The sequence below is a fragment of the Oncorhynchus kisutch genome, linkage group LG13, assembly GCF_002021735.2.
Source record: "Oncorhynchus kisutch isolate 150728-3 linkage group LG13, Okis_V2, whole genome shotgun sequence".
NCBI classification, from domain to species: domain Eukaryota; kingdom Metazoa; phylum Chordata; class Actinopteri; order Salmoniformes; family Salmonidae; genus Oncorhynchus; species Oncorhynchus kisutch.
In genome coordinates this window covers 77,667,419-77,684,301 of record NC_034186.2, presented here as the reverse complement: position 1 = coordinate 77,684,301, position 16,883 = coordinate 77,667,419, and the positions used below count along the sequence as shown (strand labels likewise).

The 16,883-nt window shown below is 44.4% G+C and overlaps 2 protein-coding genes across 2 annotated transcripts; one reads left to right on the top strand and one right to left on the bottom strand.

The window, feature by feature from the left end:
- Window positions 1–17: 17 nt before the first annotated feature.
- Window positions 18–2,931, bottom strand: rbm12ba (RNA binding motif protein 12Ba). Its single transcript, XM_020478521.2, has 2 exons — window positions 2,799–2,931; window positions 18–2,434 (listed from the first exon to the last, which is right to left on the bottom strand). The coding sequence occupies exon 2, from the start codon at window positions 2,401–2,403 to the stop codon at window positions 691–693; it is 1,713 nt and encodes a 570-aa protein (XP_020334110.1). The 5' UTR covers window positions 2,404–2,434; window positions 2,799–2,931; the 3' UTR covers window positions 18–690.
- Window positions 2,932–2,992: 61 nt separating this feature from the next.
- Window positions 2,993–16,136, top strand: LOC109886994 (meckelin-like). The gene is made up of 28 exons (XM_031787538.1): window positions 2,993–3,226; window positions 3,674–3,762; window positions 4,120–4,210; window positions 4,332–4,431; window positions 5,126–5,192; window positions 5,293–5,364; window positions 5,652–5,714; window positions 5,849–6,003; window positions 6,167–6,275; window positions 6,364–6,450; window positions 6,764–6,829; window positions 7,240–7,393; window positions 7,470–7,590; window positions 7,684–7,789; window positions 7,870–7,926; window positions 8,021–8,119; window positions 8,690–8,788; window positions 9,071–9,160; window positions 10,376–10,475; window positions 10,575–10,720; window positions 10,965–11,105; window positions 11,210–11,290; window positions 11,404–11,520; window positions 11,638–11,754; window positions 12,055–12,162; window positions 14,499–14,601; window positions 15,281–15,423; window positions 15,517–16,136. Exons 1-28 carry the CDS (start codon window positions 3,040–3,042, stop codon window positions 15,595–15,597), a joined length of 2,949 nt encoding a protein of 982 aa, XP_031643398.1. The 5' UTR covers window positions 2,993–3,039; the 3' UTR covers window positions 15,598–16,136.
- Window positions 16,137–16,883: the final 747 nt, after the last annotated feature.

The window sequence follows — 16,883 nt, the reverse complement described above, 5'->3', positions numbered from 1 at the left end:
AAGAGTTTGAATCAAAATCAGGTAATTTTTGTAACATTTAATTAGTGACAAAAATAAACATTGGTTTCAAAGTTATATTTGGAATGAAAATTCCAATAAAAGAAATACTGAATGTCAGAAGAGAACAGAAATGCTGTCCTGTTGCTGGTTTTCAAACATTGTCACACTGTTGCAGTTTGAAATGCATTTAAATCAACCTGTAGGTGTAGAATGATTTGCCGCCATTGGTATTGAAAGGTCTTGAAATTAAAGTTGGAATCATTCAATAACAATGGATATTGACTCATATCCAGTTTAGATTTGTCCAAATGTAACTTGATGACTGGAGGGTATGGGGTTAACACTCGAAGCCACTACGACTCAAGGATGCTCATTCCAGTGATGAGCCCATCCTGAAGTGCCATCTTTAGAGTTTTAGGGACAATCTCAGATGACACCCTATCCCCATAGAGTCCACTACTTCCAACCAGATCCCCATGTGGCTCTGGTCAACAATTGTCCAGTAATTCTCAGTTGGTATAGCATGGCGCTTGCAACGCTAAGGTTTGGGTTTCAATTCCCACGGGGGATCAGTAGGAGAAAAAAGTGCGCTGTCGCTTTGTTGTGCTCTCCTGGCTGATTAGACTGCAGTCCTCTATAAGAGCATCTGCTAAATAACAAATGTAAATATGAGAAGTAGGCCATCTTTCCTCACGCATTCCTTTTCAAGATGTCCTCCATCTGCTGGAAGCTGATACAGGTGAGCAGCACTCTGGTCCCCATATATGTCTTGCCATGTTGTTTCTGGGCCTGTGTGGCAAAATCCTCAGTTTTAAACTGAGCCACAGCCTCACCGATGCCATTGCCATCTTGATCACACAGAATGTTGATAAACTGTTCAGTCAGAGGAAGGTCGCAGAAAAAATCTTTTATTTCCATTTTCGTCACGTCTGACTGGAGGTTTCGTACGTAAACACATGTCTGTGCTGTGGGAAACGGTCTCACAATCTGATGTTTCTCCTCGCTTCGCTCTGACACTGCTGGTGTTGTCTTGGGGTTGCCATGGTGTCTCCCAGTTGACAACATGGCTTGCATCTTCTCCTTGGTGACAGATGAGACGTCTATGGCCTGGGAACCAACATGGCAGCCGTTGAGGTTCAAAGCATAAACGTAGTCTTCCGTTTGGTCGAATATTACAAACGCTGTATCTGTCCTCTCACTATCCTTATACAGTAAGTGTAATATTTTGCTGTTGGCGATGTTCGGACAGCCAAACAATTCTTTTATCTCAGTCTTCGTTATTGTTTTGGATAGATTTTTGGCCATAATACAGTACTCCACACTCAGTGAAAGGGACTCACAGGATCTGGGCCTCTTCGGTGACCGTGACAGCGATCTGTCTTCAGAGCACCTCTTGGCCCAGGTCCTGTGTATTTCTCTGGCAGGCTCATACAAGCTTTGTCTTTGGGTTCTGTATGAGGGCCTTGCCCTTTCCTGGTGCTGCATTTCCTTGGATTCTAATGAGGGTCCATCTCTCTGGATTGTATACGAGGATATTTCTTGGGGGTTGTACAAGGTTCTATCTCTCTGAGTTGTGGGCCTATACAAGGGGTTTTCCAAGGGGTCATATGAAGGGTTCTGACACTGCTGGATGGCATAGCTCCACATCTCCTCAGAGGCCCCACGGACCTCCACGCTGATGCAGCCCAGTTGCTGGTGGTTGAAGCTTAGGGCATCACATGCGTCCTGGGCATGCCCAAACTTTACAAGGCAGCCCTGTCTCACGCCCAGCTTCACATTAGCTATCACATCCTGGACCAACAGGCCTTTGAAGAAGTGGCAGATCTCCTGGCTGGTGACAGTCTTTGGTAGGCCAAAGAGCCTGACGTAGCCTGGTCTTGGCCTGTAATCCTTTTCTGGTCTCCTTAGCTCACTCCCAGGCACAGCTGTGTTATCAGCCCTGAGCACACAACCAACAGCTGGGCTATTGGCCCTGAGCACAGGACCAGGTGCTACTGTCGCTTTGCTGTGCTCTCCTGGCTGATTAGATTGCAGTCCTTGGATAACAGCAACAAGGCCGAACAGTAGGGCTGTGGCAGGGTCGGGCAAGGGCAGCAAAGGCTTCTTCTCAGGTAACAACTCTGGAATGAGCTTCTCGCTCTGTAGTTTGGACTCCATTTTTCGTTGCAGTTCTGCAATGCTACTAATATGTAGGGTCACCGGAGACCCTCTAAGAAGAGTTCCAGAGCGCCTTATTGCGTGCTGGCCATCTCTCTCTGTAGTGAACACAATGAACGCTTCACCAAGGTGTCCTCCTATAATATATACACCACCTTCTGGGATGTATAAGTTGGTAAAGAATCTGCGTATGTCTTCAGTCCCGGCCTTAATATTCAGACCCTGCAACCGAAGTACTATGGTCATATTGAACTCCTTTTATCTGGCAACCAGAGATCTAGAAACAGATACAACAAACACAAAAAAAACATGAACATGAAGCAGAAATCAAGTTATTTAATACATTTTAAGAACAGCAACAAAAGGATAAACATTTAAAATGGGCACAATTTTTTTAAACTTATATTGAGAACATCCAAATTCCAGAATTTCCATAGAAATTAAAACACGTTAAGTAACCAACAACACAACTGATGAACGCTGGCACGCGGTACATTATTATGAACACCTGGTTGGCTAGCTAGTTAGCCCGGAGGCACGGTGGCTGTGAAATGAGACTAGCTAGCCTGCCCTGTAAAACGAAACATTTAACAATATTTCAGTTAAAAAGATAAACAGCTCAACTCCTCAAATTTACTTACCAGATGAAAACCATAACAACTCTGGCTCCTCTGTATTTTAACCTTTATATCGTAAGTTTGTGTGATGCTGATAGGTCGAAATGTTGTCCCATTATGAGGCCGACCACATTAACTGTGCACGAGCTGTCACATGCGCGCATTTTATAGGGAAGTAGGGAGGTGCGAGAAAAGTGGCGCGAGCACACGCCCCAAAAGACAGAAGGGTTTGTGGGTAAAATAACAGGAAGTCCGTTTCTCTACCATGGCAACGGGGATGCTACTTGTGTGCGGATTGGCACTATTTCTAACAATAAAATCAAACCTACTTCACTCCCAGCAGTTTACGATTTCGTTTCAGCGTCCTTCAGACTGCAGCGTGGAACAGTTCTACGACATCTCCAGTCAGTCCTGTGTGAAATGCGGACCGAACCAGAGTACGAGTGCAACTGGTGCGTTTATCAATGGTGTTGTTGGTTATACTGTGACTAACGGGCTACCTAATTAGCAGTACGCTAATCTACTCCAGTCCGGGTTTGTTGTAGAGTAAATCGTGTTGTTTAAAACATTACGTGTACGAATAGAACAGGCTCAACCATCTTTGCTAAATAGTCTTAAATACAGCAGTAGCGAATCATAGGGAGGAATGTAATTGCAGTAAGCCACCTGGCTAGCTAGCTGGTTAGAATTGGATAATAATGCAGCTAACATAGTGTAAACTGGCCTGCTAGTTGCATTGTCCTATATGTAGACTATGTTAGCTGGTTCATCGGTCAATAAGATTGCTGCAGGTATTGTTTGCTGAGAGAAATGGCACTGATGGTTTACAACGTAACCTACAGCTGTGTCTACTGTTATAATCTCTTGTGTTAACCAATTACCCTCTCCTCCTTCATCAGGTCTGTCTTGTGAATGTGTGACTGGGTTCAGAGTTCTCGCCACCAACGGAGCTTCCATCACCTGTCAGCAGTGTCCACTAGAAAAAATGGTATATTCTTATTCTGTACTACTAGACAGTAGATGATCACACCATATAATACAGTACAAAATCAGCTATTTCTATTTACTTATCATTCACCGACCAGTTTAAAGGTCTCAATCAATACAGATTGTCCTGGGAACTGTGCTGAACACAGGAGATTGGTGGCACCGTAGTTGGGGAGGACAGCTCATGGTAATGGCTGGAGCGGAATAAGTGGAATGGTATCAAATACATCAAACACATGGTTTTTATGTGTTTAATGCCATTCCATTGCTACGTTCCAGCCATTATTATGAGGTGTTCTACCCTCAGCAGCCTCCACTGGTGCTGAACTGCATGTGTTGTTCTTCCTGTCTCCTGTAGGCAGTAACAGAGGATGGCTATGGGTGTATCCTCTGTCCGGGCAGTCTGACTGAGCAGGGAACCTGTCAGTGCCCGTCTGGGAGTATACTGGGTGAGTAAAACTGGGAGTATACTGGGTGAGACAGCAGCTGGAGGAGCCACGTCTACAGGGGATGTGATGGTGTTTATGGTGCGCCGCTGTGTGATGCTAATGTTGTATTGTTGTACTGTAGTGGAGCGGGATGTCCAGGGGAACCCTCTGGAAGAGGCCAGGTGTGAGGTGTGTAACGGAGCTGAACCTGCCCTCTCAGCCCCTAACAGCTACGGAGACAGGTACCAGACACAGCCAAGTCTTTCTGCAGAACAACTGATATTTCTGCTCTAAACTCTCAGATGGCATGACTTGTTAAGATTCTGCTGACTGAACCGTTTACTGTCTGTCGGTCTGACTGTCTCTGTCTGTCTCTGCTCTAAACTCTCAGATGGCATGACTTGTTAAGATTTTGCTGACTGAACCGTTTACTGTCTGTCTCTGGCTGTCTCTGTCTGACTGTCTGACTCTGCTCTTTTGTCTCTGTCTGTCTCTGTCTGACTCTGTCTGACTCTGCTCTCTTGTCTCTGTCTGTCTCTGTCTGACTGCTCTCTTGTCTCTGTCTGTCTGTCTCTGTCTGTCTCTGCCTGACTCTGCTCTCTTGTCTCTGTCTGTCTCTGCCTGTCTCTGTCTGTCTCTGTCTGTCTCTGCCTGTCTTGTCTGACTCTGCCTGTCTTGTCTGACTCTGCCTGTCTCTGTCTGTCTCTGTCTGTCTCTGTCTGTCTCTGCCTGTCTCTGTCTGTCTCTGCCTGTCTCTGTCTGTCTCTGCCTGTCTCTGTCTGTCTCTGTCTGTCTCTGTCTGACTCTGCCTGTCTCTGTCTGTCTCTGCCTGTCTCTGCCTGACTCTGTCTGTCTCTGTCTGTCTCTGTCTGACTCTGTCTGACTCTGTCTGACTCTGCCTGTCTCTGTCTGACTCTGCTCTCTTGTCTCTGTCAGGTGTCAGAGATGCCAGGCTTCCCTCATCAACACCTCTCAGTCCTGTATGTGTGGTTCCAACATCCTGGTGAGCCCACCCTCTATAATACGCGTGTGTGTCATGTATGGGTTTAAAATGAAATACAAGTCTAGAGCATCCGTGAATCATATGTCGTGTTTCTTTACAGGCTGGAGGTATGTGTTTCCCTCCCAACAACCTCCCTACAGCTGTGAACCCTAATGTCAACTATGCCGAGCTGGTAAGTCAACACAACAGGGCCCAGTTTTTCAAATGTTATCTATCTGGATGTTGTCTATCGGATAAGATTAAATAAATGCATAGAAATAGAACAAATAATTTATTTGAATGGGGTATTCCATTGTATTCATTCTGTTTCTCTGTTTTATTCCTATCCGATAGGCTAAATCCAGGTAGATACTGTAATTTTTGAAAAACTGGGCCCAGAGCATCAGTGAGCCTGCTGTAGTTATGTAACTGTGGAATTATAGTAACACTGTAACACTGTTTGGTATGTTCCCCCTGTAGTCCCTTCCTGTGCAATCAGCATGGTTCTCCACAAACCTCTACTCTTCAGCAGCTGCCTGCTTGGTAAAAAAAAAGCCTCTCAAATACCTGTTCACATTTCTGTCCCTGGACGATCTATGTGCACTTGTCTGTGTGTGTGGTGTGTGTCCTGCAGGTGTTCTCTGACCTGATCGTGTTGGTATGTGTGCATTGTACAGGTGTATACTAACCTGACAGCATGCCAGGCATTGGGGAACATGTGTGTGATGAACATGCACTCCTTCAGCAGCGTGGCCAACGATGCCTGTGGTCTCTACAACACCATCTTCAGAGCTACCGCAGCCCTGGGATCTACACAGGACATATCCTACTGGTAACCTCTAACTCTTTTCCTGACCCCTAACCTATAACCCCTAAAACATCTTCTGAAGATCTACTCTTGCTCTGTAGTCTCTAACCACTGTTTTCAACCAATGATGTCAAATCTGGAGTAGATCAGTCAATGGAACTGTCCATTCCTGCCCCTGTGACTTTAGGAGAGCCAATCTCCCATGGCTTTACTACGGGGACCAGCCGGGTCTGGCCAACCGCGTGCTGCAGACAGAGCCACTTCCCACTGGATTCAGCTTCAAGGGACGCAACAGGGTCCGTAACACACACATTGACCCAACACTATTACCATAACACCTATGATGATCACTCCGATTCTACGTGCGTTGTCTCTCTTTCTCAGAATACAGACATCAACCTAGTGGCTGCTGTCTACAACGCCAGAGGAGACTTCCTCCAATGGGAGAAAGTGGGAGGAAACAACCTGCAGGTAAAACAGGAAGTTCATCTTGAGCCTGACTAGTGTAGGCTAGTCTTGCATTGCCACAGTTTGCAGTCTCATAATGACTTCCATTCATATTAACCTTCAAGGTGAGCTGTCTACTGTAGTAATATTTGTAACAACCTGAGGTTGGGAGCAGAGACCTTAGTGACACACAAGTCTAGCCTAAAGGTGTTCTTCTTTCCATCACACTGCTGGTTCCAGTGTTGAGATGCCAGTGTTTCATGATACAGCTCAGTCATAGATCAGTCATTATCATTATTAGTTTTGACATGAGGAAAGTGACTGTCTCCTCTCCCAGCTCTGTCCAGACACCGCCAGGAGACAGGAGGCAGCTTACACCTTTGGCACGGCCTACCAGGAGACTGTGAGTTTCTACCTCTATCCAGTGCTTGACTTGAACTGAAATTGGTTCCGGTACTCATTTTGGATGCCACTACTGTTTATACAGTATTTAGGTGCAGAAGCTCCACAATACTTTTGAGATAATATTCTATAAGAGGAACAGGAGCTCGAGCAGTAGAACATTTGAGATAATATTCTATAAGAGGAACAGGAGCTCGAGCAGTAGAACATTTGAGATAATATTCTATAAGAGGAACAGGAGCCCGAGCAGTAGAACATTTGAGGTGCCGGGACTCAGATCCGGTGAACTCCTGCCCGAGTCAAGCCCTGTCTCTATCTCGTCAACATGTGCTGTGGTGTTTTCTCATGGTTACATTTGTTTTGCGTTCTCACTTAGCGCCAATTCTATTACGTATGTGTCTGTGTGTGTAGTGTGTTCTCTCTGTAGCAGACCTGTTGCGTGTTTATGCTGAGCCTTTATTCTACGATGTGTTTGTGGATCTGAGCCGAGGAGAGGACAGGAGACTGCTCCCCCTCCCCACACGCAACCTCAACCAAGAATACAACAGGAAGTTCATCAACCAAGGTGAATGTGGGAGGGGGTACATTTGTTTTAAATCCTTTCTCCCTCAACAAGTATCTTGAATAACTGGTGTGTGTAGGTAACTTGAACGACTGGTACCTATCGAGACGTGTGTTACTGGTGGACACTCTGAGTGGGAGAGAGAAGAGCCTCGGCTCTCTGCCAAAAGTCATACGCATCGCAAGCAGCATCAGGATTGGGTGAGTTGCACACACAAACACACATCCATGTAGGACTACACGCATTCATCAATGTCAGCAGGATGTGAAAACATGTGTGTGTATTTGTGACAGGTTTCAGCTGGTGCCAGGGACTCAGAAGGGACAGGTGTTCCCTCCTCTCCTCTCTGTGACCTACTCAGACGTCCTCATCACTGCCCCAAACACACAGACTGTCTCTGTGAGTAACACATCACACACACACCTTCTCACAGCACACACACACATCCCTGATCCCACTGTAACTTCTGTGTGTTCTAGGTGTTGTTTGCTGTGGACTATGAGATGGACCAGACTGAGGCTCACATGAAGACTGATGTGAGTAACCAGGGGACAGAGAACGAGAAGGGTAATGCTGTTGCGATTGCATGCATAAGACCGTAATGATTAGTGGGTGTGTGTGTGTGTGTAGATCGCCCTAGGTGTGTTGGGTGGTGTTTCTGTTCTGTATTCCCTGGTGAAGACAGCCAGCTGGAAGAGGAGGATTGGCTCTCCTCTCATTGACATGGAGGTACCTGACCTTTAACCTGTAACCCCTGACTTCTAACCATTAACCTTTAAACACCCAAATGCATTTATTTAAATGTAGAATTCGATTGCATGTTTGTCAAATATTTTCCCTGACCCCTCTCTCTCTCTGCCTCTCCTTCTCTATTTGTCTCTGTCTCTCACCCCTCTCCCTCTCTCTGCCTCTCCTTCTCTATTTGTCTCTGTCTCTCACCCCTCTCTCTCTCTCTGCCTCTCCTTCTCTATTTGTCTCTGTCTCTCACCCCTCTCTCTCTCTCTGCCTCTCCTTCTCTATTTGTCTCTGTCTCTCACCCCTCTCTCTCTCTCTGCCTCTCCTTCTCTATTTGTCTCTGTCTCTCACCCCTCTCTCTCTCTCTGCCTCTCCTTCTCTATTTGTCTCTGTCTCTCACCCCTCTCTCTCTCTCTGCCTCTCCTTCTCTATTTGTCTCTGTCTCTCACCCCTCTCCCTCTCTCTGCCTCTCCTTCTCTATTTGTCTCTGTCTCTCACCCCTCTCTCTCTGCCTCTCCTTCTCTATTTGTCTCTGTCTCTCACCCCTCTTTTTCTTGCTCTCAGACCGTATTGAAGTTCCTGTTGTTTTACGCTGGTGATCTGGCTAACGTCTTCTTCTTCATCACCGTGGGAACAGGCCTGTACTGGCTCATCTTCTATAAGGTAGACGGAGACCCCCGCAGACAGACACACACCACAGCCCCCCCCACACACACACTAACAGACCTTTCCCTCTCTTGTACACCTTTACCTCTGACCTGTGTCTTTACTCCTGTTTATACGGATTCTGATTTTATTCAAGGTTTTTCTCTTCTTTCTTCTCCTGGGCTGCACACTCAGACAGTGGAGGCAAGTCTTTCTCTTCTCCTCCCCTCCTCTTTTCCTCTCCCCCTCCCACACAAGAACATTAAAAACATTCAAACGTGTGTGTGTGTGTGTGTCTAGGCCCAGCATTTTGTGTCAGTGCTGCTACCGTTACCAGGTCTGCAGGAGGAGAGGTTTGTGGCGTATGTGGGCAGTGCCTTTGCTCTCAAGGTGAGGCCATCCCACCCTGTTGACAGCTTGTGTTATGTGTATGCTTCTATTTGTCTAAAATGTTGGTATTCAACGTCGGGGGAGCGACCCCTAGTGTGGGCGCGGGGGAATTGCAGTGGGGTCGCCACATAGAAAAAAGTATTATATATTTTGTTTTAAATGGCCGTGGGGATTACAGTACAGATTATTTGACAAATTAATTGTGATTTAGTAAGCTATTTATATTGGTTCTCCTAATTTTGTAAGAGATAAAAATGAATTGAATGTTATTTGTTGATGTAAAATGTGAATTTTTCAGATTTCTAAGGTTGTGTAAGTATATAAATTGGTTCAAACCACCTAAAACCAACTAAGGCATAGATGATGGTAATAAGAGCTACAGCAGGTTCTCACCACTGGTGGGATAACATGCTGTAACGTCCTCAAACGTGCAGAAACATCTAGTTCCAAAATTCTAATACTTTTCTGTTTTGTGTGCCAACACTAAGGATACCGCTTTGTGGCACACCTATAGGAAAACTGTCAGGAAAATAGGGCTGGTGTTAATATAGGTGAATCTGTTGAAACTTGCAGTCCAACTCCTCTGACTATCATCGTTAGGATGCCAAGGATCCTAATGATCTATTATTTCATGAAACAAATCTTATGGAGAATAAACTATATTTTTCTGACAGTTTTTCCCAAGGCGGCGACATAGGTGCCAATGGCATATTAGAAGATATAAAGGCCTCATCAATCCACACCTAGGAAGACCACATGACTTAACACACATGCACACACCCAAACCCACACACAGATTCTGACCCAACGTTCGGAACACAACATTAACATAAACATGCACAGTCAAAGAATAACCCTTGGGTTTTACGGGGAAAACACTGCAGCTGAGCAGTCACTTGTTCATGGATCTGTGCTACTTCACAACTCTGTTCTCTTCCCTGAAGCACATGCAGATTTGGATAGTGAGAAGTTTTGCTGAGAAAGTGATTTCCCACTTTCCTGTGGTAACCTTGTGTTGGAGCCTCCTAATCCTAATAATACATTTTTTGGGGAAAACGGAACATATTTGCCCTTTTCATCCTATTTTATTGGCCGATATCAATATATCGGTCATTAGATTTGGGGTGGGGTCACGAGAAATTCTGCCGATAGAAATGGGATCCCTGCTGAAAACGTTTGAATACCACTGGTCTAAATTGTCTTCCTGTCCTCCAGACTGTGCAGTTTCTCCATAAGCTGATCCAGCAGTTGTCAGTGGATATCTTCTTCATAGACTGGGAGAGACCGCGCGGCAAAGCCAACAAGACCATCCAGGGTACGTAGTCAAAAAACGCCTTTTCCCCTTTTCTCTGAAAGTTGTTTTACCCCTCTGTCTCTCTGAATTAGACGTGACCATGATTTGGGTTGTTGTCAGGCAATGGCAACGGTGAGGCGAAGCACAGCCCTTCTCCTGTCAGCATCTGGAGGACCTACTTTGTGGCCAACGAGTGGAATGAGATTCAGACCATACGCAAGATCAGCCCCACCTTCCAGATCATGGCTGTGCTTTTCCTACTGGAGGTACACACACATCTTCCTTCCCTCTCTCTGTCTCCTTGTCTGTGTCTCTCTCTCTTTCTGTCCCCTTGTCTGTGTCTCTCTCTGCCTCTCTGTCTCCTTGTCTGTCCCTCTGTGCCTCTCTCTGTGACTCTCTCTTTCCCATCAGAGAAATGGCAGCATTTTCCCCTGATACATTTCAAATCACTTTCTTAACGCTCTCTCTGTGACTCTGTTGCTCTCTCTTTCTCTCTCCCTGTGTGTCTAGGTGGTTGGCTTCTCTAGTCTGGCCCTTAGGGACCCCTGGTCAGATCTCCAGCGCCCCCCTCAGTCCTACTCCCCTCCCTACAGCCTGACACTGCGCTATGGCCTGGCCGCCACACTCTGGCTCTGCATTGGACTGCTGCAGGTAGGTACACCCCTATGAACGGCAGACGTTGGTCAGACCTGTTACCAGAGTGGGTCTCTGGACAGGCTTTCTCACTCTGTGTGTCTTTCACTTTCTCTCTGCAGATCATTTTCTTCACTGCTTTCCATGAGCGTTTTGTGGAGGATAAGATCCGTCAGTTTGTGGACCTATGCTCTATCAGCAACGTGAGTATAGTGTCTCAGCTGCCGTGCACATTTTGTAAAAGTGAGATGGGCTGATGAACTGCTGCTGTTTTAATGCTATCAGTCATTTAAACAAGGTTTTTCTTCTGTCTTAGATTTCGGTGCTGCTGCTGTCCCACAGGTGTTTTGGTTACTACATCCACGGGCGCTCCGTCCATGGCCACGCTGACACCAACATGGAGGAGATGAACATCAACCTCAAGAGAGAGGCCGTATGTACACACAGAGACAGACAGAGAGAGTGTGTGTGGAATTGGGATGTGTGCATGTGTGTATTTCGTTCCGATATAAAAAGCTATTCAACCCTTTCTCCCTCTCTCTCTCTGTAGGAGTCTCTGTGTGGTCAGAGAGGTCTCCTTCCCAACACAGACACTCAGACTTTCCAGATCTCTATCACCAGCCGCCTACGCCTGCAGTACGACCGCATCCTGGAGCCCCTCAGCAGGGTGGGGCTGTGTGTGTCTGTGTGTTGTTTGAGATCATCATAATCAACAGGAAAGATATTCATGTCTGTTCTATGCAATGTGTTTCTATCAGAATATTCTGTTACGTTGTACCACTTTTAACGTGCCTCTGTCTGAAGCTTTTAAAATGTAGTTGTCACAGTTTTCATATTATTTCAGGTTACAACACATTTCATGATTTACAATTTCAGATTACTTCATAGAGTTCAATGGGTCAGGTACACTCAAGGGCATGGAAATATTTACCTTGTTCAAAGGTATATCTGTGTTTGTCTCTAACAGAGAAATGGACCGTCGCGGTTGGTGGACGCAGCCTCGGGACACCCCTTTGACCAGAGCACCAAAGCCTACCACACCATGAACCGTTTCCTAGGATCTGTCATAGACCATGTAAGATAAACATACCACACAATGAACCGTTTCCTAGGATCTGTCATAGACCATGTAAGATATAAACATACCACACAATGAACCGTTTCCTAGGATCTGTCATAGACCATGTAAGATAAGATAAACATACCACACACCATGAACCGTTTCCTAAGATCTGTCATAGACCATGTAAGATATAAACATACCACACACCATGAACCGTTTCCTAAGATCTGTCATAGACCATGTAAGATAAGATAAACATACCACACAATGAACCGTTTCCTAGGATCTGTCATAGACCATGTAAGATATCAACATACCACACAATGAACCGTTTCCTAGGATCTGTCATAGACCATGTAAGATATAAACATACCACACACCATGAACCGTTTCCTAAGATCTGTCATAGACCATGTAAGATAAGATAAACATACCACACAATGAACCGTTTCCTAGGATCTGTCAAAGACCATGTAAGATATAAACATACCACACAATGAACCGTTTCCTAGGATCTGTCATAGACCATGTAAGATATAAACATACCACACAATGAACCGTTTCCTAGGATCTGTCATAGACCATGTAAGATATCAACATACCACACAATGAACCGTTTCCTAGGATCTGTCATAGACCATGTAAGATATCAACATACCACACAATGAACCGTTTCCTAGGATCTGTCATAGACCATGTAAGATATAAACATACCACACACCATGAACCGTTTCCTAAGATCTGTCATAGACCATGTAAGATAAGATAAACATACCACACAATGAACCGTTTCCTAGGATCTGTCAAAGACCATGTAAGATATAAACATACCACACAATGAACCGTTTCCTAGGATCTGTCATAGACCATGTAAGATATAAACATACCACACAATGAACCGTTTCCTAGGATCTGTCATAGACCATGTAAGATATCAACATACCACACAATGAACCGTTTCCTAGGATCTGTCATAGACCATGTAAGATATAAACATACCACACAATGAACCGTTTCCTAGGATCTGTCATAGACCATGTAAGATATAAACATACCACACAATGAACCGTTTCCTAGGATCTGTCATAGACCATGTAAGATAAGATAAACATACCACACAATGAACCGTTTCCTAGGATCTGTCATAGACCATGTAAGATAAGATAAACATACCACACACCATGAACCGTTTCCTAGGATCTGTCATAGACCATGTAAGATATAAACATACCACACACCATGAACCGTTTCCTAGGATCTGTCATAGACCATGTAAGATAAGATAAACATACCACACACCATGAACCGTTTCCTAGGATCTGTCATAGACCATGTAAGATATAAACATACCATACAATGAACCGTTTCCTAGGATCTGTCATAGACCATGTAAGATATCAACATACCACACAATGAACCGTTTCCTAGGATCTGTCATAGACCATGTAAGATATAAACATACCACACACCATGAACCGTTTCCTAAGATCTGTCATAGACCATGTAAGATAAGATAAACATACCACACAATGAACCGTTTCCTAGGATCTGTCAAAGACCATGTAAGATATAAACATACCACACAATGAACCGTTTCCTAGGATCTGTCATAGACCATGTAAGATATAAACATACCACACAATGAACCGTTTCCTAGGATCTGTCATAGACCATGTAAGATATCAACATACCACACAATGAACCGTTTCCTAGGATCTGTCATAGACCATGTAAGATATAAACATACCACACAATGAACCGTTTCCTAGGATCTGTCATAGACCATGTAAGATATAAACATACCACACAATGAACCGTTTCCTAGGATCTGTCATAGACCATGTAAGATAAGATAAACATACCACACAATGAACCGTTTCCTAGGATCTGTCATAGACCATGTAAGATAAGATAAACATACCACACACCATGAACCGTTTCCTAGGATCTGTCATAGACCATGTAAGATATAAACATACCACACACCATGAACCGTTTCCTAGGATCTGTCATAGACCATGTAAGATAAGATAAACATACCACACACCATGAACCGTTTCCTAGGATCTGTCATAGACCATGTAAGATATAAACATACCACACAATGAACCGTTTCCTAGGATCTGTCATAGACCATGTAAGATAAACATACCACACAATGAACCGTTTCCTAGGATCTGTCATAGACCATGTAAGATATAAACATACCACACCATGAACCGTTTCCTAGGATCTGTCATAGACCATGTAAGATATAAACACACAACACACCATGAGTCACTTCCTGGGATCTGTTCTAAATATTTTCACACACACCCTTTCCTGATGTTATGTTGTATTCTCTGTAGGCCCATCGGGACATGGAATACGTTGTGAGAGACAAACTGTTTTTTGAGAGAGTCATAGGGATGGAGTTCTTGGAGCCTATGGACAAGAGCATCTTCTACAACGGTTATGCTGCAACCTTCCCTCCATCTTGTGCCAACATCACTTCTTTTTCAATCTTGGTTCCAATAGTTTATATGTATATACAGTACCAGGCAAACGTTTGGAGCTGTTCTTGCCATAATATGGACTTGGTCTTTTACCAAATAGGGCTATCTTCTGTATACCACCCCTACCTTGTAACAACACAGCTGATTGCCTCAAACGCAATAAGGAGGAAATAAATTCCACAAATACATTTTTAACAAGGCACACCTGTTAAATGAAATACAATCCAGGTGACTACCTCATGAAGCTGGTTGAGAGAATGTCAAGATTGTGCAAAGCTGTCATCAAGGCAAAGGGTGGCTACTTTGAAGAATCTCAAATATAAAATATATTTGGATTTGTTAACACTTTTTCGGTTACTTCATGATTCCATATGTGTTATTTCATAGTTTTGATGTCTTCACTATTATTCTATAATGTAGAAAATTGTGAAAAATAAAGTAAAACCCTTGAATGAGTAGGTGTGTCAACTTTTGACTGGTACTGTATATATCTCAAAACATGGCAGATACAACAGTAATATGCGGTCTATGTTACTACATTACACACACTGTGTGGGCTGCAGATAAATGGCAGTGTGGTCTGTGAACAAGCCTGGGCACCTGTATGACCTCTGAAATATGTCTTTATTCAACAGATGAGTCCCATTCGTTCAGTGACGTGCTGTTCTATGGGAACGAAGCCACTCTGTTGATCTTTGACACGCTCTTCTTCTGTGTGGTCGACCTGGGAGCACAGAGCTTCATACTGGCAGGCGTACTCACATACGTACAGCAAATGGTCAGTATTGTGGGTGTACTTGTACCTGTCTTTGTTTGTTTGTGTCAGTTGTATAACAGCAAAAAATAACATTTGATTTATTTTCTATTCTAGATCTTTCGGTTAATCCGTAACGGTATTGGGCGGAGAAACCTGGCCAACAAAACATTGGTGGACAAGAGATTCCTGATCTAGTTTCTGCTGTCAGAATGGTGGAAGTATAGACCAGGCGCAGGCAATTCCAGTTCTCGGGGGCTGATTGGTGCCACAGTTTTGCCCCAGCAAACACACCAGACTCCACTAATCAACTAATCATGATCTTCAGTTTAGAATGCAATTTGAATAATCAGCTGTGTTTGCTAGAGATGGGTATTCAACTCTTACCCTGCGAGGTCTGGAGCCTGCTAGTTTTCTGTTCTACCTGGTCATTAATTACACACACCTGGTGTCCCAGCTCTAAATCTGAAGAAAAGCCGTGGAACTGGTCCAGAGTTGAGCTTGAGTGGTATAGACTATAGTATGCCATGCCTAATTAGCATGTAACAGCCTTGGTAGCTGTATGACTAGCGTGGTTTCATTGTTTTGTTTACAGCTTTGGCAGCCTCTTTTTTTTTTGACAAATGCTTTTCTACTTGTTTACACAGTATTTTGTTCACAGGGTCGATGATGTACATTTTGTAATTCAGTTTTTCTATGATATGTTTTTACAAATTAAAACAATGGGTCTGATTTTATATTGTCTGTTCATTTGCTTCCTCTGTTATTGGCCCTGTAGATAGAGAGAAAAGATGGAGGGAGGTGAAGGTAGATGAGAGAAGGATTGTGGTACTTCAAACCATCCACACATTAGCTATTGCCTGCTGTAGTGGCATCATCAATTACTAACCTAACGTGCCAGGAAACATCTCTTCTGCTGAAGTGTGATGACCTTATTATGGTGCTATAAAAGTAGATAACAGAGTAGGCCCAGCTCTGCTCCAGGGCCAGATAAAAGTAGATAACAGAGTAGGCCCAGCTCTGCTCCAGGGCCAGATAAAAGTAGATAACAGAGTAGGCCCAGCTCTGCTCCAGGGCCAGATAAAAGTAGATAACAGAGTAGGCCCAGCTCTGCTCCAGGGCCAGATAAAAGTAGATAACAGAGTAGGCCCAGCTCTGCTCCAGGGCCAGATAAAAGTAGATAACAGAGTAGGCCCAGCTCTGCTCCAGGGCCAGATAAAAGTAGATAACAGAGTAGGCCCAGCTCTGCTCCAGGGCCAGATAAAAGTAGATAACAGAGTAGGCCCAGCTCTGCTCCAGGGCCAGTAGGAGCTGCAGCCAGCAGGTTCCGTTCACCTGTTCCTTTACTACACTGGGTGTTATTTTGTAAATAGTTCATGATGAATAGAGATCTAGACATCTTTTTGGTGCTTGAAAGTCTGTCACACACCCCCAGCAGCGTGCAAAGGGTTAACAAGCCAGTCAGATCTGTCAGAGAGGTGAGC

Excerpts from the sequence above, each read along its gene's own strand:
- rbm12ba (XM_020478521.2), bottom strand. The coding sequence starts at position 2,403 with ATGACCATAGTACTTCGGTTGCAGGGTCTGAATATTAAGGCCGGGACT.
- LOC109886994 (XM_031787538.1), top strand. The coding sequence starts at position 3,040 with ATGGCAACGGGGATGCTACTTGTGTGCGGATTGGCACTATTTCTAACA. Across the intron at positions 4,432-5,125 it reads CCTAACAGCTACGGAGACAG|GTGTCAGAGATGCCAGGCTT; the intron begins GTACCAGACACA and ends TGTCTCTGTCAG. Across the intron at positions 8,789-9,070 it reads ACTGGCTCATCTTCTATAAG|GCCCAGCATTTTGTGTCAGT; the intron begins GTAGACGGAGAC and ends GTGTGTGTCTAG.